General features: G+C 36.1%; 1 protein-coding gene and 1 long non-coding RNA gene across 10 annotated transcripts in view; one reads left to right on the top strand and one right to left on the bottom strand.

Moving 5' to 3' along the window:
• Positions 1-9,866, top strand: part of CALCRL (calcitonin receptor like receptor) — a 64,456-nt gene extending 54,590 nt beyond the window's left edge. For both annotated transcript variants that reach the window (XM_065068924.1, XM_065068923.1), the window contains exons 11-13: positions 1,240-1,458; positions 1,864-1,905; positions 6,031-9,866. In XM_065068924.1, coding sequence (XP_064924996.1) covers positions 1,240-1,458; positions 1,864-1,905; positions 6,031-6,252 — 483 coding nt within the window. In that variant the 3' untranslated portion in view covers positions 6,253-9,866. The remainder of the gene's footprint in view (positions 1-1,239; positions 1,459-1,863; positions 1,906-6,030) is intronic.
• Positions 1-25,321, bottom strand: part of LOC110360016 (uncharacterized) — a 128,223-nt gene that overhangs the window by 5,744 nt on the left and 97,158 nt on the right. For 6 of the 8 annotated variants that reach the window (XR_010473702.1, XR_010473698.1, XR_010473704.1 and 3 more), the window contains 7 exons: positions 18,787-18,941; positions 15,517-15,671; positions 14,717-14,813; positions 13,060-13,133; positions 12,365-12,511; positions 10,361-10,501; positions 267-567 (listed from right to left, as the gene is read on the bottom strand). This is a non-coding gene — a long non-coding RNA (uncharacterized LOC110360016). Of the gene's footprint in view, positions 1-266; positions 568-10,360; positions 10,502-12,364; positions 12,512-13,059; positions 13,134-14,716; positions 14,877-15,516; positions 15,672-18,786; positions 18,942-25,321 lie in introns of all 8 variants that reach the window. The other 2 variants (XR_010473701.1, XR_010473705.1) reach the window with 2 other exon arrangements.

Genomic DNA, 25,321 nt, shown 5'->3' with positions numbered 1-25,321 from the left:
TCACATATCTGTCAAGGGCCATGTTGCTATAACAATACACAACTGTTTATCATTAAAACCTTAACTGACATGAAATAATTCTGCCAGGCTTGGGGAGGACATTGTGACACACATGATCTGAAATGGCTTGCCTGTTTACACCTGTCCTACAGCAAGACAGAGGCCTCCCCCTAGACCTGGGGGGAGTTGTCTGTCTGTCTATGGGCTTCTCCTCGCCCCTCACCCCCTTTATCTCTAGATAGTTAGTGACAAGGACAGACAGATACCTGGGAGCAGAGGTAAGAGGGGCAGACTCTGGGTCTCTCCCTTCCATAGCGGTCCCTGAAGCAGCAGCATCTTGCCTCTGTGAACCTCGGGCACGGTGACGGGACTGGCTGAGCACCAGAGATGACAATACGGGTAATTGCCCCCCACATCCTTAGGCTGGAGGGTTACGGGATGCATATATACACATATATACACACCTGTGTGTGTATTAGTTTTGTGATTGCTTACAATGAGTGCTCACATGTTGAAGATGCAGTCTGCATAGTTGTGATTTCAGCTTGAGATTTTATTTCTGTGAAACTGAAGGAACAGATATACACCGTTAACCAGAAAAGCCTGAATAGCTATGGAACTAATAAAGTTCATAGTTGATGAGAATGATGTACAGAATCATCTCAGCATTGCCCCATTTGCAGTTCTGCTGAATTATTCAAAAATCAGCCATTGGCCACTGGAGCATGTTAAAGCTGCTCTCTGTCTACAGGAGCACACAGCCTGTTAGCAGCATCTTACCTGCATTTTTTTTAAATCTGCTTTTTTCTCCTTCTCTACACATTTGTAAAACTTATATTTGAAAAATGAAAAAGTAGCTTTTTGAACCATATTTAAATACAATGAGGGAAGAGTGTCATCCTTTTTCTTGACTAATCTAAAGAGGCATCATCATTCCCCTGTGCACTGTCATTGTGACAGCAGAGAGAAAGGTGTGAGGGTTGTTACGCCTGGAAGACCAACAACTGCCTGGATGGACATTTGCTTAACACATCAGAGGAACGGATGTGGGTAATGGATGTTAGAGCCCACTCTCAGTTATTTAAAGGTGTTTTCAAAGAGTTTAACTCACGATTATTATACAATTACAACACTATCCATGTAGTCTGAGTTTTCTTGAGTTTCTGGGTTTTAGTATCACAAAACAGCACGTGGGATTATTTTTCAGACTATCTTCAGAGTCCTTTTCGTTTCCGACAGGTGAATCTTTTCTTCCTGCTGAATATCGTTCGTGTTCTCATAACCAAGCTGAAAGACACCCACAAGGCAGAATCCAACCTGTACATGAAAGCAGTGAGAGCCACCCTGATTCTGGTTCCGCTGCTTGGCATCGAGTTTGTGCTGTTCCCATGGCGACCAGAAGGCCAGATCGCTGAGGAGGTGTATGACTATGTGATGCACATCCTGATGCACTACCAGGTAGGAACCGTTAACTGGTTTTTGCTCACTTGAGCTAGATGGCAGTTGGCATGTGAAGCAAATGAAGGAGAAATTGTGGTGTTATTTAAATTTTTAAAGACCTTCATGCAATATTCTTAGAAAATACTTGAACTTTCTCCTTATGCTGAATTCATTTCTTAAAGGAAAGAAACCTCATGGTTAGAAAGGTGGCCCAATAATTTTTTGTAATGCATTTTTGGAAGTAATTCACCCAATTTAGATTTGTACTACATATTCTTATTCTTATCAGGAACTAGATGATCTTTTGAGGTCCCTTCCAATCCCAAACATACTGTGATACTGTGATACTGTAACTTCTAGTTATCTCAAACCTGGAAAAATTTCTATGCACGTGAAATAAAACAGAATGTTTTTATTTTACAGGGTCTGCTGGTGGCTACCATTTTCTGCTTCTTCAATGGAGAGGTAGAGTAACTGGTTTTATTGTATTTACTTTACTTTTCCTGTTTTATATGGTTTTTGTTTGTTTCAGCAATTCAAGAGGTAATAATTTTAAAAAACACCCAGAAGGTCTGTTTGTCTGTGTTAGAAGCTGGGTAGCATCTGTGCTCCTGGAGAGTCCCTGTAGCTGGTCTTTCTGCAGCGGGAACAAAGTGTGTTGTACACATGTTGTCTGCTGGGACATTGGTTTATGTCAGCTCTTTAGGAAAAAATTAGGCTGAAGTTTAGACAATTATTTTTTAATGCAAAGCTGAAAAATATCAGTCTAAAAATCAGAACTTAATAGCTTATTGTACTTGGGTCAGAAATTTGTGTTGAATAAGAAGTGCAGTTTTAAGAAACCATCATTGGTCAATTCCAAGAACAAACTTCTTTATTCTTAAAGTAGAAGATTCCAGTGTTTCAGTGACATATTGTACACTGACATGGCCGTACAGTATCAGAGATCAAAGGGGCAAAAGGCTACAAAATTGCTAATATTGCTCTTACTTGCAAACACACGCACCCCCCCCCCAAAAAAAAAAAAAAAACAAACAGACCCAAATGAACAAAAACACCCCACCAAAACACTAACTGGTACTTTTCCAGCACTTTTGGCAGAGGAGCAATTACAATTCTACGCTTATTCCTACACATCTGTTTGTTCCTTTGTTCTGTGTTTAGTGCAGTTGCAGCATATGGCTGTAAGCAGATGTGTGGGAGTAACCAGATGTTTTTATGTGCCTGAACCATTACTTTCTTTTATCAGATATTACAAAATTGTATCAGAGCAATTATATAATGTTATTGGGCAGTAATATTTACTTACAGGTAATTGTTTGGCTAATACTAGAATTGATTCATGCAGATCACGCTTCCTCCTCTTCCTCAGTCCGAAGCAGACTGAATTGCAATGAAACTTCTATGAGTTTTTGAGGTTTATTTCCACCCTCAAGAAATGTGAAAATCTCAATTATTTTTTTGCCAAGGAGGCAGAAAAGATGAAGAGAGATTTTCTCACAGTTTAGTGTGCATAGAACAGTGTTTTTGGTCTGGTTTTAACATAACATAGATCCAGGTTCAAGTCTCTGCTTATATATTTGATTCAAAGCAGAACACATCATTAAACATTCTGGATCTGATTTGATTGCTTGCCCATGTTCAGCTTTCACATTTCACACACACTTTCCTTCTAAATGTTATAGTTCAGATTGCCTTCTAAAAACTGATATTTGGAAAAAATCAAGCAGACAATTAGTTCTGCTCCAGTGCAAAATGGTGGGGAAACGCCTTGAAATCTCTGCAGTTTCTGTGAAACAACATTGTCCACTGCTCAGTTCTGTCTTTTCATCCCTGTGCATCTTCTGAGGCTACTTTATTGCTAAATTCAGAACCATAATTTTAAAATACTATGTAATCAGTAAGAGCAGTTTCTGTTAGTGCTTCATTGCTACAAACTCAGACTTTTTACACGCTTTCTTCTGCTCCGTACGAGAAGCAAACCTGAGACATCCCATTAATTCAGTATCCCTAGATTTAGCATGGAGTGATCAGTGCTAAAAGATGAGCATGTTACTACTTGAACATCTGCCAGCAGGATATTAAAAGGGAGATTTAGCCATTTTGACGTTAATTTAAGCAGTTAATTTTTAGACCATACGCCTTGACTTTGCCAGCTAAATTTACAAGTCTGTAGTTGCTCTTTATAGAGTGGAAATTTATGCTTTTTAAACCAGTTTGGGCTTCAGTACTTCAATGACTACTATTCACTTTTTTTTTAATTACACCTTGTTCTAGAAGGGATTTATTGCTTTATAAAAAACTGTATCAGTAAGGGAATCTATGGGGAGAATGACAGCGTAGTTAGGAAAAAATATCTGCACAGAAAAAAAAGTGTTTCCTTGGTCTACTAAAAGATGCTGCTTCTGGCATGCCAGCCTGCAGGCAGCCATGTGTTCTGCTGCCACTACATCTGTTGCTGTCATACCAGCGCCTGAACAAAGCTACTTGTGTACAAGATGCTGCTTTACCATTGCCTGTCACAGCAACACTTTGTTAGGGACTGTGCAGAACGAGAGGCATGAGAGAGCGGGTGAGCACTTCTGTGGTTTACGGGTGAATGCTGATGTTGGAATCAACATTGTGTGACAGTGGAGCAAAGATTTTCTAGTGGGGTATTAGCAATTAAAAGTGCTCCAGACTTCTTGAGCAGTACAACCCAGGATGCTCTGTAGAATCCAATTCTAACGTGCACTGCAGCAGTTTGTCACAAACCTCCTACAGACAAGGGCATACGTGCAAATCCTTCATCTTCATCTGCTGCGGCAGCACTTCCCTAAGGACACTTGCACTCTGCTGATGGCCCAGCAGCCACAGAGCACGATGCTTCTGCACTGTCTCAGCGTGTTTTCCAAGGGGATTTGGCCCAGAGCAGCCTTTGGGGTGACACAGGCTGCAGTCAGAGGGGAAGCTTCTCCCAGCTCTGTGATAGATTAGTAGAAAGATTCTGATTGAGCTATTAATAACAGGTGATAATAATGATCAGTATTATCCATGTAAGGTTTGTGGGGTTTAGGGTTTTTTTCTTTTCTTCTGCTGGTCTATAGAAATGTAGCAGTAAAGATTATAATCTCAGGTCTGTGGGAATTATAGAATTATGCAATCCCTTTATTAGTAGGTGGGGTCGTATTGTCTGGTTGGTTGGTTTTTTGTTTTGTTTTGTGGGGTTTTTTGGGTCTGTGGGGGTTGGGTTTTTTTTGTTTGTTTGGTTGGGTTTGTTTGTTTGGTTGTTTGGTTTTGTTTGGTTGGTTTTTTCTCCTTGTTGGCTACTGTGCTGTTTAATTTGTGCTATATTGAACATCAAGCTACTAGTGTGTTAAAGAGCTGATTGGAGGAAGCCCTTTATGAAGACTAATCAAAAATAGCCATACTTCTTCTTCCCTTACCTTTTTCATTTTCTTTATAAGGACTTTAAAAAATATTAATTTTTCCTTTAAAGAGAGGATTCTGAGACCAGACTGCAGGAAGTCTAAAAATTACATCCCTTTTCTTCTATTTGTTTTTATTTTTCACAATTAAAGCCAGAGTAAAATTAGACAAAATAAGCCATTGTGTTAGGAAATGTAAAGCAAACACAATAGAAACCCTGAAGACATATGGAAAATCCTAAAGTTATTTATCCACAATCTCAACATTTAACTGGGGGAATCACTGTTCTCTGTTTAGTTCTTTCGTATGTAACAAAGTGAAATGAAGGTCATGCTGGTGAATGAGACCTGTGATTAGGGGTGCACTGCTCGATAAATTTGGGTATCACTGTCTCCCCAAAAGAACACTTTGTGTACAGAGTTTGGCTGAAGAAGAAATTAAATGTGGGCAGGTTTTTTAACGTGAAAAAAAAAATCTCTTTGAAAAACAAACAATAGCTATTACCATTCTTAGCATTCCTCACTTGGCATCTTCACTGAAAAACTAATTCCATGTGAATTTCATGAATGTGAGACTTCATCAGTCCAGCATGCACAGGTGTTTAACCATATTGAGAAGAGGAAGGCTCCCATAAACATCACATCCTTTCAAACGGAGACATGTAAACAAGCTGGGGCCTTCAGCTATTTTATCAGCTTTATTTTTAACCCTGGTAGAAACATGGAGTTCGGGAAATTGTCCTATTAATTTGATTAAGATATGGTCAGAAATTAAGAAAGGCTTTCTTGTGCCAGAACCATATCAAATGTCAGTTATGGTTTGAGAGTGTAGGAATTTACAGCTGCTGAGGATGTGGCCTTTTGAATGTAAGGGTGAACAGGAATGACCTTTTGTTCACCTGCAAATCTTATCTGTCCACACTGCACTTCAGTCCACAGGGGAGAAAGCAGAAAATAGTGTTGCTTCTGCTCCTCCTGTAAGCCGTGCTTTTCCTGAGCAACTAGTACACTGCAGTTGTACAATGTAACAGCTCACACGTAGGTACCTCACTTTCCAGGGTTATTCAGCCTTACTACGTAATTTGCTCAGCCACTTTTATTACCGTGCTCATTCATTAGAGACTGAAGGCCAGTGATATCTTTCCAATGTTTTACATGCGTTTCTTTTTATTTTCTGGCACAGGTCCAGGCTGTTTTGAGAAGACACTGGAACCAGTACAAGATCCAGTTTGAGCACAGCTTCAGCCACTCGGATGCCATGCGCACTGCTTCCTACACCGTCTCTTCCATCAGCGATGTGCAAGGCTACAGCTACAACCACGACTGCACCAGTGAACATTTGAATGGGAAGGGCTACCATGACATGGAGAGCGTTGTTTTAAAGACGGAAAAGCTGTACGGGTGACTGCCCAGGCTCGGCCCATGCCGGCAGCTTTACCCTTACAGCTCATGGACTCCACATTTGATTTTGTGACTTCATGGCCAGAAGATTTTACTGAACGGGTTGTTTTTCTCCCGAGTGATGCAACCTAAACCAAGACGTTTTTCATATGTATGTATATATATGCATATATACATCTGTTGGTGTTTCTGTGTATCTATATAGTATGAACAGCTGTACATATATATCTATATATGTATGTGCATTTATATACAGATACAAACTTTGCCTCTTCAGTTTCTACTGTGTAGACAAAGTTGGCAACTTTTGTACAAAGGGAATCAATGAAGGATTTCTTATTTTCTGGGAAGTTTGTATAAGACTGTGTTGTGTTGAAGCCATTTCCCTATAGAATCTTTGAGTGTAAATACCATACTGTATTGTCTTAATTCAACTAAAACAGAACACAGGAAAATGTTTAAAGTAGGTGCAATAATAACAATAGGTTGTCTAGGGTAATTTTTGTGTCCAGCATTTGACTGTCAAAAAGCCCAACAAGAAGTCTGAGGGAACAGACTCAAAGATATCAATGGTTTAATTTGGTTTGTTTTGGCCAGTTTGTTTTATTTCCACTATTTAAAAATCAAGCATAGAGACAGCAGTGCAAGTCTGAGACTTTACTTCTGTACTGCAATATAATAGTTTACAGCAAGCTCTGAGCAATTTTATTTAAAATATTTTTGCATATACAGGAGTGTCACCTTCTCCTCAAGTTTATGGAGGTTTCTTACTGTCTTTAACACAGGCCAGACTGATGAGGCCTTACTGCCAGACAAAAAGTGGGACCTTGAATAACTATAAATCCTTCCAGACACACATAATTGAAGCTGATGGAACTTCACTGTGTGCTTAAGCAATTTACTCAACTGCAAAAAGATCATGTGCAGAATTTGTTGTAGTCATGTTGTTTTGTTTTATTTTTAAGTAATTCCCTTGCTATGTTAATGATGATTTATTCCTTCGTCTTTGAGGCAAAGTTTTGATTAACTTTGTAGCGCTTTTTTTTGGTCTGAGTAAACCACACAAGACATGGCAGTACAAATAACATATACTACCTTTAAAGCCAGTGTATGATATTCAGACTAATCAAACTAATCACAGACTCATAGAATAGGTTAGGTTGGAAGGGACCTCCAAAGGTCATCTAGTCCATCCAGCATAAAGTTTGTCTTACAAAGACTCAAAAATTTATGGTTTGAGAATTTTATTATTATTTTGGAATGCTTGATTCTGAATCTCTTATCTTAGTTACGCAACTTAGAACAGTGTAAGTTGTTTCTTTGGTTCTACTGGTGAATAATGGTCTCACTGAAAATGAGGAGCCTGTAAGGAAGGTCTTGAGAAAATGTGTCTTTATAGCAATCAAAGGTTTTGGAAATCTTTTTGCTTTTAAAGAAATAGTAGACATTTTCAGTGAAATGACAAAAATCCTCAAGAATGGAAGCATGATATGAGGTGACTTTAGAAAAGTCTTACGAAAAATCACAAAAGTAGAAAAAGGTTTTATTAGTTTATTTTGCAGACAAGTCTACTTCAAGTGGGGAAAAACAGATTAAAGCAGAAGAAAAGCAAGTGCTGGAGATTATTATTATGATGGTTACTATTACACTAATTAATATATATCTGGTGCATGTCAGTCAGTCAAAAAAAGGAAAGTTCTTTCTGAAACCACTTCAGTTTTAAATACTTAATTTTGTGTATGAAGACCTTGATTTTAACATGTATACATTTTTGTCAGTAGCCTTTCTGTAAGCTTCACTAGCATCTAGTTAATTTGCTGTCACGGTGTTTATTGGTTTGTGACTTTATAAGGCTTTAAATGCTTCGTATTTAGAAGAACATTAGGAGGATGCACTAAGTTCATGCCACTTGCACCTTTCTGTATTTTACATTTCTTAGGTCTGGAGTTAGAATTTAGAGTGGTTTATTAATGATTTAGTTTCATAATGTAGAATCTCAGCTAGGATGGACAAATCAAGATTTCTGTTCTGCAAGGCTGTCTGGTTGATTGATGGGAATGATTTGAAAATCGGGTGGATTCTGTACTTTTAGAATAGTGTGAAATCTGGCAATCAGATGTTGTAATCTCTTAAACTGTAAGAACAGAGCAACATTATCTGCTACAATATGACTAGAGGTTACTTACTACTCTGCTTGCTGATCTGTGTAGTGTTACTTAAAATCTGTGGAATGTTCTGAAAATATAAGTGGTGCAGAAAATCCCCACTCTGGTATAGGAGCTTTACACTTGGGGGACCAGATCACCAACTCGTATATATCTGTCTTGAGTTCAGTTTTCAGAATTGCTGGATACCAGCTGAGAATCAGTCTGTCCATTTAGAAGTCTTCTGAAGTCCTTTACTGCATGTTATCGGACAATTATCTCAATGGTACCAGGTGGGTTGTTATAATTAAAAGTGATGGCCTAGAGTGGGATACAATATTAGATTTTGAATTAAGCTTCCTTCTCAGCTAAGCAGTTGAAGTGTAATAGCCTATAACTTTCTATCATTTACTGCAAAGTGCTAGTCGCTAATCGCTCCTAATCTGTTAGAGAAACTTGTAATGGTAATTTAGGAGGGAAAATTGTTTTTCCACAGAAGTCATCCTGCTTCTAGGTGGACAATCACAACATGCTGCTAGCCGCACATCTGTCTTTCACTTTTGAAAAGAAACACACGTCCAACTGGATGTGCAAGAAAACGTGTGTGGCTGTGGAGGGTTACTTGGCATAAGAGACCTGTATTTCCCTCTCCTCAGGAGGTTAACTAACCTATTTGCTATTTGGCATTGGAAAGCATAAATTCCCTATTTTCTCTTCCTACCTCACCTTCTGCACTTCTACACAACCAAGAGAAGGGTCAGCTTCTTAAAATGTTTTCTTTCTGTCACAGTAAATTAAAATGAAATCCTAATACTGAATCCTCATGGCTTATTTTCTACTTTACAGAATGTTGTCCTCACCTTTATCCTCTGGGATGGAAAGAAACTCCCGTTTGGTGGGGCTCTGAGATTCTTTTGAACATGCAAAGAGTTATCTGTTATTATTTGCTCTTTTTTTTTTTTTTTTTTTTAATTATTTAGTGAGGATTTCTATTATTAATCTACAGGGGCTGTTTGTCTTTATTTGGTATCTGTAACACCAGCATGTTAGTAATTCTATGAGAGGGAATATCTCTTTTTAATGCTACTGTCTTCAATTAATGAAATGCTCCACTGCAGGGTCCTCTCAGTTGTTTTTTTGCCTGTTTGTTTTGATGTTAGCATTTATGCTACATATTTTTTCATTGTGATGATCTACTAGAGTATTTGGCTGTAGGAATGCTGCAACATGCACTCCATTTCATGAAGCATTTGGGCTGGAAACCAGGCAATATTTGAGTATTGTTCTATGTAAATAAGATTAATAGAAGCTATAGCATTGTATTTATTGCTTACGCTAAGAATGAAATGGAAAAAATGTGAAGTTATTTTTCAGTTGTGTTATATTTTCACTTTGTTCATATGAATCATCATGCATTTCAGTTCCTGAAAGAAGTATTATGTTTGTGATCAATAAAATATTACATTTATTCAGATCTCTTGGGCTTTAATATAGAAATAACTAAGCTGATCTAAACTAGGCTTTCACAGATATCGTAACTGTGTGTTAATTAAATATTAAGCCAAGGAGAAAGTAATTACATAGTTACTAAGAATTACTCATTTCTAAGTGTTGATTTAATGGTAATGTATTGGCTATTGCTATTAAAGCCCTTCCTACATGGCCCTACACCCTTAACTTATTGCCAAGTGGAGAGTGATATAACCCAGACCAGACAGAAATAGGGCTAGAAATCTTACCTTAAATTATAATTAAATTTCAGTTCTGTTGAGCTGTGATACAATAATTATAACTGGAATAAACTAGAACTGACTAGTTCAGTTATTTTTTTATATACTTCTAAGCTGCATAAACCACTTTAGTGTATATCGTATAACAAAACAGCAAATAAGTGCTGGTAAGTTCACTGCACTTTATTTTAATCTAAAGCATTTCAAATTCTTTATACATAGCAGTAAGAATTCATACCTGTCCATGTGAAAAAGCTGAAAGTGGCTTACTGAAGTGGTTTAACCAGGGATGCTGTTGGAACATAGCCTTTTTCCACTTGATGGATTATGGTTTTGCTTAGAACAGAGAATGATGGAGGACCTCAGCTATTTGGAAGCTCTGAGAAAAAAAAAAAAAGAAAAAGAAGCTAGTTTTTTCCTATATTTACCTTTTGGGAAAAAAAATGAAAGTATGAGAATGAGTAAGTACTCAAACAGAAGAATAAATAATTATAAGCATTTTCTCTGCCCATTTTTCTAGCTTGGTCTAATTGAGAAAGTATTCTCAGAGGATGCATGATTTGTAGTCATCAGTGGGAACCTTTCAGAGTCTGATTTTTTTTCATCCCTAATTTTTGTTTTCCGATGTTGTTGTAGAGCAGGGTTGTCTAACTCCTTTTCACCAGGGGCCACATCAGCCTCACAGTTGCCTTCAAAGGGCTGAATGTAATTTTAGGATTGTATAAATGTAGGAGTGGAAAAAGAAAGAAAATGTCATAGTATGACACCATAAATTGCAAGTCTTAGGACTAACAAGTTTTCCTTCAAACAAATTAACTGGGTTTTTTTTCTATGATGAAGTAGTACCAGAGTTGAGTCCTGCCTTACTAAGTTGTTTGAAGAAAGAGATACAAATAGTAATTTTTTTTTAAGTCAGTTTTATGATACTGTGCAACAAGTAATAATTACTGAGCATTTCTTGTCTTTTCTCCTCCCTCCTTTCCTTTACCCTCTTGCTTCTCGGGGCAAAAGTTCACAAACATGGGACTGTCCCATCTGTTTGCAAGATGACTGTTCCCACTTAGGCTCTCAGCAACTTCAGTTTACAAATATTTGGCTGCAGAAAGAGATGATGTGCTTTTTATTGTTAGGGTTTCTTTTCAGCCAGAACCAACTCTCACATAAAACTGTTATTAACTCCACCTTAATAGTGATAATCAGTGATTAAATAAGTAGAAGATTTTTTTTTAGTATGACCATTTATTTGTGTTCTGGAATATTCAAAACTCCATAAAGGATCAGGACAGATCTGGACAGACACTGCCTTTACGCTGGAGAGTTTACAGTTTTAGCAGAAAACAAACAAGCAAACCAACAAAAAAACCAAAACCAACCAACACCACACCACAAAACCCAAAAAGAAAAAAAAAGAACTACTAAACTAAAAAAAAACCCAAACCAAATCAACCAAGAAAATCAGAAAATTCTAGCCATTAATAAAGTAACTAATTTTTGTTACTCTAGTCAAGTTACTAGTAATTAGTTGATAAAAATATTTATAAACACCAGGATATGAATCACATCAAAACAGCTTTTTTGGTATCCGATGTCACTGCAAAAAGAGGTTGCTTTGAAATGTTCAGAAAAGTGTCTTTAAAAGCTTTGGATCAAATTTACTGATCAGCTGATCTCACCAACTGACATGTTGTGAAAGGTCAGAGTTTGTGCCTTTACGTCAACCCTTTTATATTTGCATGTTGATTCTAAAGGATTTCATTCTAAATATATGTAGTGCTCAATATGTCCTAAGAGATCCAAAAAAGCAGGGAATATTTCTGTCAAAGAATGAAAAAGAACTGTACAAATCATTCCGAGCATCGGTTTCAGAACTGTGTCCCTTGTTGTCACCTTGTTATGGATACAACTACTGAACATTCACAGGCTCTTAGTGACTTTATGGGAAACCCACCAAGTTATCCAATGTAAAAATAGAGCTAAAGCACGTAAACGTGCCCACCCTTTGACAAAAGGCAGTAAAATTTATAAAATGGACTTTTTAGCAACTGAATCGCAGATTTTTAAAGGTCAAGTACCTCAGGTGAATTTTCCCAAGACATGCATCTAATTGAACAAAAGTCAAAGTGTATTTTCATTTCCTATCTTACTTAAACAGGACAATGTCATTTTATGTGGTAACGGTTATGTCTTTGAAAATTTAACCTGGAAGATTTTCATGTGGTAATGTAATTCTGCTTTACCATACCTGTATTTCAGAAAGCTCCAAACCCACACTTTTTTTCCATTTATTCAGGGCATCTGAGAGTGATCTTCCATCATCTGACAATTCCCAATGCATTCTTCAGAATTCAAACAGAAATAGATGTCCAATACTAAACCAACTGGGAGCCAGCTGTAACGAAAAACAAAAGCCAGGGAAGTTCTGAAAAAAACCACGATTTCTAAACTATCATTTGACTATTTGCTTTAAATGCTGAATTGTTATATTATTAACACGTACTCATCGAACTTTGCAATTTAACTTTGGGACTCGTTTCCCTTTGTCAACAGCATTTTTATTTTTGTTTAAACTTTGCCTGTTTGTTGAAGAATAAATTTGTAATGACTCAAGATTTTTTTTTCCAGGAACCAGATGATAGTTATGTTTTTGGAAATTCAAAATTGTCCAACATATAATTCTCAGGAAAACAAGATTCTTTTCACTCATTCTCCAGAGTATTCTGCTTTTTTTAAGCAACAAATTCCCCAGATCAAATATATATTTTTTTTACTGATATCAATGAAAGAAGAATTAGTAATCTTAGATGAAAAGTGATCCAGAGAATAAAAAAGTACAACAAGAAGAACAGAGTTATGAAAAAGAATTACAGGACCTCATGCACTGTTAGCAAGGCATGTAATATATTAATATATGTATTCATTTACTGATTAATTAGTTACCATAGATGAAGGGAGAACAGGACTCAGATGACTAATCTGACTGTCAGGGTATCTGACGAAAATGCCTTTGAATGCTGGAAAGAAGAAGAGATGGATGGTGACCAGATCGCAGTTAGAGCCTCTCTCATGCTTTGAGAGTGGAGACAGGAATACAATGGGTTACTTCTTTTATTGCTCTGCTTATGTTACCCAGTGTCAGAGAGATTGATACACCAGAATGAGAAAACTGCTAAAAACATTACATTACTTGCAAAAATCTGAGAATTAATAATTGATTATGGTTTTTCATGATAGGCACAACATTTTCCTTTGAATCATTCATCAAAAGGATTTGGAATTCTACCAGGAAGAAAAATCATACCACTTCAACTTTGGTAATTTTTCACTTTTTACGAAATAAGTAATTTACGTTCCTTTTTATTTTTCCATATTATGAGATCATTCCCAAAGCTTAAAATAACTTGGCAGCTCCACAAACATTTTTCTGTTTTCTTAACATTTCCTTGTTTACTTATTACATGCATTAGGTTTTTGAGCAGTGGTTTCCCGGCAAATAGTAAAAGCTTGCGATGCTCTTTAAAGGGAAGATAAGAGAACTCTCTAGTCAGACACAGTGCAAGCTGAAGGGCTCACTTTTGGAACTCTTTAATGAGCACATCTTTAAAATGATTAATTCTGTTGACTCCAGCAACAAAATGATTTGCTAAAGTGATTGTTCACTAGTGTGGAAAAGATTATAAAACTGGGTCCAAAATGCTGAAGATCAAAAAATGTGAACTACTAGGATAACAGTAAGAGATGAAATTCACTCAAGTTAAGGCTCATCCATACTATTATTTATATAGTTATTGAACATGCATATTTATGAAATACTGCCAATACACACATTTAAAAGTTCCATTGCTTTAAAAAAAAATAGAAATGTACTCAGTTACTTCAGTTATTCATTCTTTCTTACTCTTTAATTTACAGTTCATTTAGGTTTTTAAACCTTTTTCTGCAATCCTGATATTTATAGCAACTGTTGCAGCATGTTAATGATAGAACTTTGGTAAAGCAACTCAAATACATAAATACTTCTCTCTAATGAAATCTCTGACCACCTCTGATCAGATGACCCCATTTCTTTATAGCAGAAAGAAGCAGGGGGTGTGTTATTAATCTATAAAACCTTGATTACATCTCAAAGTATTTTCCACTTGTAAGAAATGTACAGAGCCCTCAGAATATTATCCCTTGATTGGGTGAAAATTTTGCCTGTTGAAACTGTTCCACTTTGCAAAAATTATGAAAAGTGTTTCCATAAATGTATGAATAATTCTATTTCATAATGGAAGAGAGAGCAGATCCTAGATCTCCAATAAATGTGTCGTAAGCTGCTCTATATACTGCAGTTGATACTCTTCACCTCTCTGCTCCGTGCAAGACATTTTGGGTGTGAAAAGAGTTTATGGCACCATTTCTCAGAACAGCTAGAACTCACTGACTGGGCTCTGATTTATAAAACTGAAAACAGGACTGTGCGGAAACCAGGGCATAATTTATGGAAATCACCAAAAGCTTTGGTTGAGTTCACTGTAGCTCCAGTAATAAAATTCGTGGATAAAAACACCAATATATTGCAATTCAGGCTTTGTCAATACAAGATACCATTTACCTGGCTGGTTTGATTTCTTCAGCTCTTTAACTTTTACAGCAGCAGCTCAATATCCCATTGCATGAGTTGTGTATATCCCAGGAGACTTCTTTACATACTTTTTGAGGAAAGTTAAAATTTAAAAATTACTGCAAAACTCACAGGAATTCATATGCTGCTGCTAAAAACAAATAATTGTTTAAAAAAAAATAATTTTAAAAAGTTAGGTAGTGATACATACTTCAGAGGTGAATATGACTTGGAAAAACAGATAAGAACCCTGAAGTTTTGTTCATCACTGCTGTAAATACAGTACGTAAAGAAATGAGTACAGAATCTATGAGGTCTCTTGTTACCACTCCAGAAACTTGAAAGAATAATACTAATAGTTCAACTACTCTTTTTTTTTTTAATGGCATTACAAGTAATTTTAAGTATCATAATTTAGAGGATCCCTCTGTGAGGTGATGTGAAAAGGCCTGGTTTTTTAAGGGGGCTTAGGACTTCCAGAATTTCATGACTCTTTCTGGCAGACACTGACTGTTGGTGCTTGTGCTATACTGAGCACAGCACACTCAAAAATCAGCTGAGGACTGTGTGTGCAACCATAATGGAAATGTAAAATAATAATAGGTTTCAGGTTGGACATAATACAAAAAAAATGCACACAGGGTAATGAGTTAACTGTTAAACTATCAACTTTAGTTAAAAAATGGCTTTGGCATCTATTGGAATGGACTATGGTTAAAACCCCGCTCAATTTTGGAAAGGGGGGAAAAAAAAAAACAAAAAACCAAACAAACCCCAAACACAATACCTACTGTTTCATCAATACTTGCGGTCATCTCTGGAGAGATTTCAAACTTAGTGGACACCTTTGAAATTCTTCTGGAATTCAGCACATTTTCCAGCTCCTCAGAAATGCCTAGAACACGCTGGATGCATTTTTTATGAAATCTCAAACCGAGACAGGTATCTATAAAACAAAATAAATTTTAAAAAGTGTTTTTGTAAGGTTATAAGCATCAGAAATTTCAATCGTATAAGAAGAGTTATCAGAAAACTTTAATAAGATGAGTAGTTTTATATACCCTTCCTATACTGCAAATTTATCTATGTTTCTATCTTGCAATGAAATTGTGTAAGTACTATTTCTAACAAATCAATTTTTATGAGGCTTCACTAGAACCAAAACAAGCTATAGCAGAAAGTCTGTTTTTACTAAAGGAAACAAATAAAGCAGCTAGACCGGAACCACAGGTTGACTGAAAAAAAATAAAAGCAAAGGAGATATAAAAATTTGCAAATAATTTTGTCTACTCAAAAGATTAATATTCAAGATGTAACTGGAGCAAACTCCAGTAAGGAAGCAGACAGGTTATGTAGTTTTATACTGAAGTCTGAGAACTTCTCAACATCTAAAAGATTTTTGCATGGCAATGGTGAAAAAAATCTATTACTGCACAGGTTGCTTTGCAATCCTGGGTTGCTCACACACAACCGTTAAAATAGGAATTAGAGACAATTGAAAGCAAATTCAGGAATGAACCCAGGAAAACTATATAAATTAATGAGAAGAGGGGTAACCTTTTGCACAAAGCTAATTTTTGGATGGCAGGTGTCCTGAAAACAAACGTGAAAAATCCCTGAACTCAGCAGTAGCAGAAAGAAGGCTTTTTCTCTCTTGGTATGCCGTCCGTGAAAGGATAAATTAGCTTCATACATCTTACTGTCTTATTGCCCTGGGAAAATAAATGGGCAAATCCTTCAAAAGCAGGGTCCTTTTCCTCCTTTAGACAACAGCGAGGCTCCTCCCTCCCACCCCAAAGGCCCTCTCTGATTGAAAGCGATGGCTCACCACTGGAGATGAGCAGTTATTGCTGTTAAATGTCCTGATTTTAACAATTTATAGCCCTGCCACTTCATGTGGAATAACCAGATAAACTGCTTCTAAATTAAGAACTTCTTCAATTATCTTACTGTTATCTGCACGTAAGTCACGTATAAATTAATGAGAATGACGTTCATTAAAGACAGCTTAAGGACACATCTGGGAACATGTAATGTGCAAACTCCAACTTTTATCATACTTATTGTACTAAGTAAAGGAGGTTACACTTAACCCCCCATCTCTACATATCGTACAGCCCTCCTTTCTATACACTTTCTGTGGAATTAGGTAACAAGTTTATTCTCCTTCTGGAGTTGCAGTGTGTTCTAAACACTGTTTAGTTCAATTTTTCATTTTAGGTACTTTTTTTGTTTCTGCCTTGAACATACCTTTCTTAAAGCAAATTGAAAGAGACAGCATGCCAGGCAGGTTTTTCCAAGTTTTCTATCTCTCAGGCTAAAATCTACCCCATTCAGCCTCCAGCAGGGCTTGCATTCTAATCCATTATTGGAGAATTTATTATATAGAGGTAAATTCTAAGAGCATTTCCTTAGGACGTATATTATCATATCACCATGGCTGGTTTTAAAGGGTGGGTTCTCTGCAGTACACACTAGACAATACTAACAAAAAAAGGACTTTTACATCTGTATTCAAAATGTATTAGAGGTGACAAATGTATTTTCACTCCTTCCTACCTAGACCATGTATTTTCACTCCTTCATACCTAGACCATGTGTTTCAGGGGTAAATGTTAACAAGGGATGCATAGGAAAGAACATTTTGTACAGCATTTTCTGGTAATTATTTCCTGAAAAATAAACACCAGCGTCTTCTGACATGATATAGCCACTTCCATTAGGAAGAAGTATAATTTTGGCAGTGACACATCAAGTCCATAAAAAATTTACCATTAACGAGTTACAACATTTGTTCTTTAAAATAGACCCTTATTATGGTAAAACACTATTAAGCAAAATACAGTGTAGACTTCATCAAATCCAGACTGTTCAGCAGGCAGCTCACACATATTGCTCACAGAGGAGGGAAGGGCAGCCTGTTTTAATGCCCTGCCTGGGGAGTCGGGCAGGCTGGATTCTGTTCCCAGCTCAGACCCAAACCATTAGGCAAGTCACCTCATTGCTCTGTTCTTCATCCCACATTCTTAAACGTAGTAACAACAATTCGCTTATTATTCAGTCCCTTCAAAATACAAATATTTCATGGCAGAAGCACTTTGTTATTATACATGTCTGCCTCCTCTGTGGCTTGGACTAAGTGATTGCTTATTTTCCTAATAACAATGGAAATAATCATCACAGTATCCATTTTTTAAGGCTAAACCCTACAATATATAAAGTTTCTAAATTCTTATTGAACCACCTAAGTAAGGAAGTAGAGACCCATATAAGAGTTAAGCAAAGAAAAAGATGGCAAATCAAAATTAGAAGAAAATGACCCTTTCATCATCAAAATGAATCACTGCCAGTTGCAAATTGGCAGCTTGAAGCATAAAACAGGAGGGGAGTAAATCGGTGTAAATTATATTCTGGCTATGCAGAACAAAAAGGAAACAGATTTACTTTTAAATGTCTGGGTTTAAATTTTAAAAAGTTTAAATAAACTTCAACTTTTTTCCTTTTCCAAATTCTGCACCTGCTTACCCTTTGTTTCTTAGTTTGTTTTAGTTCTTTAGTTGTTTTTTCCTATTCTGCAGTGAGTTTTGCTTTCCCTAACAATAGTTCTCATTCAGACACTCCCTTTTATCCCTTCATGTTTACAACATATTACAAACAAACAGTCACATTCACTCAAGAACACATTCTCAGAATTGTCTTCATTATTTGGTTTTCTTCAGAGCATGTCTACTTTAGCTTCATTTGAACCCTAGAGAAGGCCTTCCTGCCTATACCAAGAACCTGTAAAGGATTTACGGACTCCTCAGATTTACTATGGCTACGTGGAATCCTGCTTGCTGTTGACGTATTTCTATTACAGATCCTGCTAGTAGCTTTAAGAAACATTGGAATGAGCACATTAAAAATATTAGTGTTTTCTGGGGCTAACACTCCCAGTGGGAAATCAGATTAAAACTGGTGTTCCAGTTAACATCTTTCACTGAGTCCTTGCTCAGGTGATTACTAGAGGTGTAAACAACAGCTTTTCTTAAAATTTGTAAGGATTTGTAATTATAGCTTACCATAGAGCTGACTCTTCCCGTTGTGAAAACTCAATGACGAAGGAAAAAATTACAGAAGCTGAAGACAGACACATCAAAACCAAACAGGATTGTCGCATGAAGACTGTTGCAGTTGGTCTTCTGTAGCAATAACATCATTAGTTCCTCTTCCAAAACTTAGAAAATAAATATACAAACAGAAAAATATAAAGAGAGTAAAGTAAACACTGCAGAAGAATGATGTATTACTGGCAAAAAAGTATTAATTCTACCTAAACCAACAAAATTTGAAACTTGCACATTTTTTAATGTTCATACCCATCATAGGAAAGTGCAGCTTCTTTTTTTAGGCAATATTATTTGAATTAAAACTTAAATTATAAATCCTAATGTTTTTCTCAGCCTTCCTAATGAAGGGAAAGGTGTTAATTTTCAATATACATGATGTTTTAATGGAAAATTATAGTATCTTAATATGAAAGATGTTATGTTATTTTTAAGGACATTTAGCATATTTAATTCACTGACAGTAAGACACCATAATATGAAGTTCTGAATGAAACCGATTTCCCTTTGTTTTAGGCCCAAGTCAGCCTAACCTGCTGCCTCTGAAAGGTGAGTTTATTTTGAGTAAGTTCATTAATGTCAGGAAATTTTGCTAAAATAGTAGTATTGACACAATAGAAAAAAAAAGGTCAAATATTGCTCTATTTTCACATACTTTCCTGGCATAAGTATGTTTGGTTAGCCATGTGTTTTCATAATCTTCAATATCACCAGTGCCTTTAACATTGAAATGATAAAAAGACTCAATAAATCTAAGAAAAATTTACATTGCTAACATGTAACTTATAACAAGGGGAAAAAGAGATTTTCTGAAACAGGAGTTCAAAGCAATTCTCTTTATGTCAACAGAGTTTCAAGGGGTAAATATTTCTTCCCTTGTTTTTAGCACAAGCTCTACACCTACTTTGAGCAATGTCAAAAATTATTATTTGACAATGATTTATGCTAAAAGTACTAGCAGTATGGACATTTTTTTTCTTTTTATGTATGAATTAAAGAAATTATAAAAAGCAGTATAAGAAGGGGCAAGTCATGTATGGTGAGGTGGAGAAAGAGCAGGAACAGCATGCAGAACTGGAGAAACTACTTGAAAAATAAGTTTGGATTAGATGAACACAGTATATTTAAAACTTGTGCATGTCCTGGATCAAATGCAGTTGTGTTTAACAAGAACTGAAGTCCAGATGTAATAACAAATGCTAGAAATAGGAATACAAAATCCCAGAAAGTGACTGTGAAAAATCTTAATGGTTTGTATTCCAGTAAACATGGGGAATTGTTAATACCACTGAAAAAGCACTGTACAGCTGAAATTGCAGGAAAGGAACTGGTACAAAAGGAAAATAAATCAAAAGCTAAACAAAACCTTTACATAAAAGAAAAAAAGGAATGAATCTAGAAGCTGTCAAGGAACTTGGAGGGTGTAAGGTACTGAATGAGGCAATGCTACAAGGAAACAAATGTGGAAAGAGATAAGAAAAGTGATGAGTATGCAATAGGAAAAGCGTCAAAGAATGACATAACCGATGAAGTAAAGCAAGAAAACATGGGCAACAGGACAAGACATAAGTCACTTGTGAGATCATCAGTGAATGCTACAGATCCTTTATGTATCAATGAGGAACCTGTCAAAACAAAAGCCCAAAACATTCTAATCAAAAGCAAAGAACATTTCCATTGCTTTGCAACTGAGCGTTAGATAGTCACATACATTTTATCTATTTGACAAATTACCTGAAAAGTGGTGTTTCTCAATTACATCACAATTGCAACATCTTAATGTAAGTTGCCACATTCTGAATAAACTAGTAAGTTAATTAGAAAAAGAAATAACAAGGAGGGAAATTCTACAATCTGATTTGGGATGAAGAGGTGATGTTAATGTAGTATAAAGCTGGGAACAAACCAAATAATTATCAGTAAAGTTATAGTTACTTTGTCCTGGTGGACAACAGGATGACCATGAGCCAGCACTGTGCCCTTGTGGCCAGGAAGGCCAATGGCATCCTGGGGTGTATTACAAGGGGGGTGGTTAGTAGATCGAGAGAGGTCCTCCTTCCCCTCTACTCTGCCCTGGTGAGACCACATCTGGAATATTGTGTCCAGTGCCCCTCAGTTCCAGAAGGACAGGGAACTGCTGGAGAGGGTCCAGCGTAGGGCAACAAAGATGATTAAGGGAGTGGAGCATCTCCCTTATGAGGAAAGGCTGAGGGAGCTGGGTCTCTTTAATTTGGAGAAGAGGAGACTAAGGGGGGACCTTATTAATGTTTATAAATATATAAAGGGTGAATGCCATGAGGATGGAGCCAGGCTCTTCTCGGTGGCAAACAATGATAGGACAAGGGGTAATGGGATCAAGCTGGAACACAAGAGGTTCCGCTTAAATTTGAGAAAAAACTTCTTCTCAGTGAGGGTGACAGACACTGGAACAGGCTGCCCAGGGAGGTTGTGGAGTCTCCTCCTCTGGAGACATTCAAAACCTGCCTGGACATGTTCCTGTGTGACCTCACTTAGGCGTTCCTGCTCCAGCAGGGGGATTGGACTAGACGATCTTTTAAGGTCCCTTCCAATCCCAAACTTACTGTGATACTGTGATTTAAAAAAAAAAAAAAAAATCATATTTATAAGCATATGAAAGAATTGTGGTGGGAAGAAATAGACAAAGCAGGGGAATCTGTTCAAGGCATTATTTGTATCTATCCCTGGAATAAAATACCCATCCTATGACATCTTTGCCTTTTTAGGAGTGTATGGCTACTTGGCAGGAAAGCTAAACTTAATAACTAACTAGTTTTCTAGCATCAGACAAGGGATTAGGACTAAGCTCACAAAGGCCTAAGGAACCCCATGGAAGAACTGCATGAAACCAAGTCATTCAAATTTCAAACTGACATACCAAACACTTCTGATGCTGAAACTAGAGCGGTATGTGCACTGACAGAAGTGACAGATTTCTGTATCTGTCCACCTCCAGAACATCCCCAGTTCAGAGAAGCTTCCTGCTCACTTCCAATGCACTACTCACCTAAACTCAATTAGGAATCAGAAATTAAATGTTTGTTCTCTACCTTTTGACATTTGATTTGGTCATCGGATTCAGAACATTGTCTAATATCCACTAATAAGATCTGAGTCCTGCAAAATATGATTATTATAACTTCCAGTTTCAATGAAGGAAATATGGGGGTGATCAAATATAGAATTTGTGTAACAATCAAGCCTCTCCTCCAACCACGGTGGTCCCAATATGCATTTCTTCCTTACAGTTTTTGCAGCAGTCAGCATGTCTCTCCCTCTCTGAGTAAAAATACAATGTTTCACACAGTGTAATAACATGATAACCAATTCATTTCTACAGCCCACTTCTAGAAACCTTTCATTCTGACCTTTCTTCAAGATGTGTGTATTTTATGGTAAATTACCCTAACGTCTAGAGTCTACTTTGAGGACTTAACTTTAAGGAAAAACTATCACTTACTTAGTCTAGCCCTTACACATGTAGCTAACATTAAAAGGGAAAAAAATCTGAATACTTTATACCTTCTCAAAAATATCAACATAAATTTTTGCTTTGAGCTGTACAGACTTACGTAGAGACGTGAAGACTTCCTTTTTCTTTTCTTTTTTTTTTTTTTAAATTATTTTTATTTTTTGTTATTATTTCCAGAAGGATTAACTTCAGTGTGCATATGCATACCGGTAATCCTGCAGAATATAGCTTCAGATAAAGCCTGAAACTTTCCTATTGCATACAATAAATATAGTAGGCTGAACTGAATTCAGTAAAGTATTTTACTATTTCTTTTGTTAGTACATGGAACTACCTTGAAATTGTCTTGACAACATGTGCAAATGATATATATATATTAAAGTTCTCTGGTTTACTGGTGAAAACAAGATAACTTTTATCCCATGACTGTCAACCCTGCAAACACCACAACATCTGAAATTTGAGCTGTCTGCAGTCTTATGTGTTTTCGCAGTAGTTAAGATGCTGAAGGTAGAATTCTTTCTCCTATAATTACACCCATATATTTCCATGTGTTCTGATTATCCCATGATTTGCAAACACTGTAGATTTCAATAAAAACCGTAAAAATACCAAAAAAAACTATCAGCTAAAATTTGGCACTAGAGTGATATACACTGGCTCAAATATCACATTTGCTCCACCTTACATTACTCTGGATATACATGACATACACTGGTCATCTACGGATGAAACCAGGGAAAAGTGATGACACGGACAAAGGTTTAATTTTCTGTGTAATGCCATTATTTTGGACAGGTCTACATTGAAGAAGGATAATGGGTAAATTTGAAGGACTAAGATGTCTAGTTAAATAAGTCTTTTAAAAGTATAATTACTCTTATTCTCTGACTTTTCAAGAGATGTGGTAGGAGTTCCTACTGTTAGATCACTAGAAGATGTCATCTTACACAGTTCCACTACTTTACACCAGCACAGGATCTATCACAGGGACATTAAAGGACTGATCTAAAGTATCATAAAAATGTCTTTATTCAAAAGACTTACTCTAATTATGTGTCTTCTGACTAGAGTATGTCTTTACCAATGATTAAAAGAAAAAAAAAAACCACAAGTATTTTACTATATTTATCATCATTTATGCTACAGTATAACTACTTTGCAGCATCTAAGGGAACGTGATACTAGTGAAGCGATCAACAAAATTAAAACTGAAAAATCTTAGTAAAGATTTTTAGTAAAGTTAAAAAAAAAAAAAAACAAAAAAACAAAAAAAAATGGGGCTTGAAAGCTTCACATACACAGGCTCATTTAAATGCCAGGGTAATATGCTCCAAGTTAAATTTACAGTTTATTGCACAAAATCCATATGATGGGAAACTTAATAGATAACAGTATATATATAAATGAAAGTAATAGTGTCATATTCACTACCATACACCTTTCTGAATGGAAAAAACATGTAAAACATTTTATATTTGGAAACTGAATCAGATACAGACTTAGTTGTATTACAATGGGTATAATAATAAATATAACATAATAATAAATAATCTAATTTCCTAGTAAGCTTCAGTATGCAATAATGAATAAAATGCTAAGACGACCAAAGAAATCTGTAAGAAATCCAATTCCAAGATTCCCATTAGCAATTTTAGAACCTTTCCTGTTCCTTGTCTGAGCAAGAATAATTATTCCTATAACAGGAGCTCTGATCGTTGTACTGAGTAAGTTCCAAAGCATATATTGCTATATGCTATTCCTATCTTCAGAGTCTCACAGGGTTCAAAATGGGCTTTATTAAGACATAAGCAAGTGCATTATTTGCAAACTTGCCAGTACTTCACTTTTTGCTGTGTCAAATAGTCCAGCAGAACAGCTTGTGTCAGAGGCTTATAAAACATACATCTTATCTATCTAGCCACAGAAACACTTATCAAGAGGCTATACAACTACTTTTTGCTAAAAAAAAAAAAGAAAAAAAAAAAAAAAAGTAGTACATCTTACTGCCTGAATAGATTTAGTCTTCCTAAATTCGTTTCAATTTGTAAGGAAATTTATTTCCTTATAATCTGCACAAAGCCAATGGAATTTTCTTTAAGGCCACTGGCAGGGTATCTGACCATTATAGATTAAGGACAGTATCCTTTTTTTACACTGCACAGATGTAATGAAACAAAGTGAAATCACAAATAATCAGGGGATAACATACTAATCAGACTAGATCCAAAGCAACTTTGAATAGGACTAAAAAAAGAACTACCATCTACAAGAAACTTGAAGCACATATTATTCTGTAACGCATATGAGAATCATGCCAATCATTCGCCTTTAGTTCATCTAAAAATTACTTATTTTTGACCTACAATGGTAATCAAATGAACTCTCCCTGGAATTTCTAGGAAAGATAACTTTGTTGGTAAAGAGAAACCCAATTTCAAATTTTTGGTCAGTTTTCCTTCATTAAGAATGTATTGCAACTAGTATCAGACCATGTAAAGATTCTTTTTTGTCTATGTATCTGAACTTCTAAATGGGCTGCCATAAATTAATGGGTTATCTATGTAACAGTATTCTATTAATCACTTTGGTGATACTAAGATTTAGGACAGTAGCTTTAAGTTTTAGGCCATATAATATTAGCTTTTTCAACAGAAATGAAATGTGGACATCTAGTTAAAAACAAATGTGGCTGAAGCTCCTGAAAGAGATCTGGTTGCAAACAAAACCTGCAATTTCACCTTCATTAAAAAAACATGTTACAATATTTACTAGGTGTGCCCCACAGGGAAAACAGAGCAATCCGATATATTCCTTTCTTATCCTTAAGTTTACATTTGAAATAATAAATATGTTCTTGTGTCCATTGTCCCATTGTATATCCACTAGATCAGATAAAGCGAGTGTGTTCTTGCTCTCTTTGAAGCTGCATCACTCACTTTAGTGATAGTGGGATTTGAGCTGCATATTTAAACAGCATCTAAACAAAAAGCTTGAAAG

This window comes from Columba livia, chromosome 7, assembly GCF_036013475.1.
Source record: "Columba livia isolate bColLiv1 breed racing homer chromosome 7, bColLiv1.pat.W.v2, whole genome shotgun sequence".
NCBI lineage: Eukaryota > Metazoa > Chordata > Aves > Columbiformes > Columbidae > Columba > Columba livia.
This window is presented reverse-complemented; position numbering and strand designations above follow the sequence as displayed.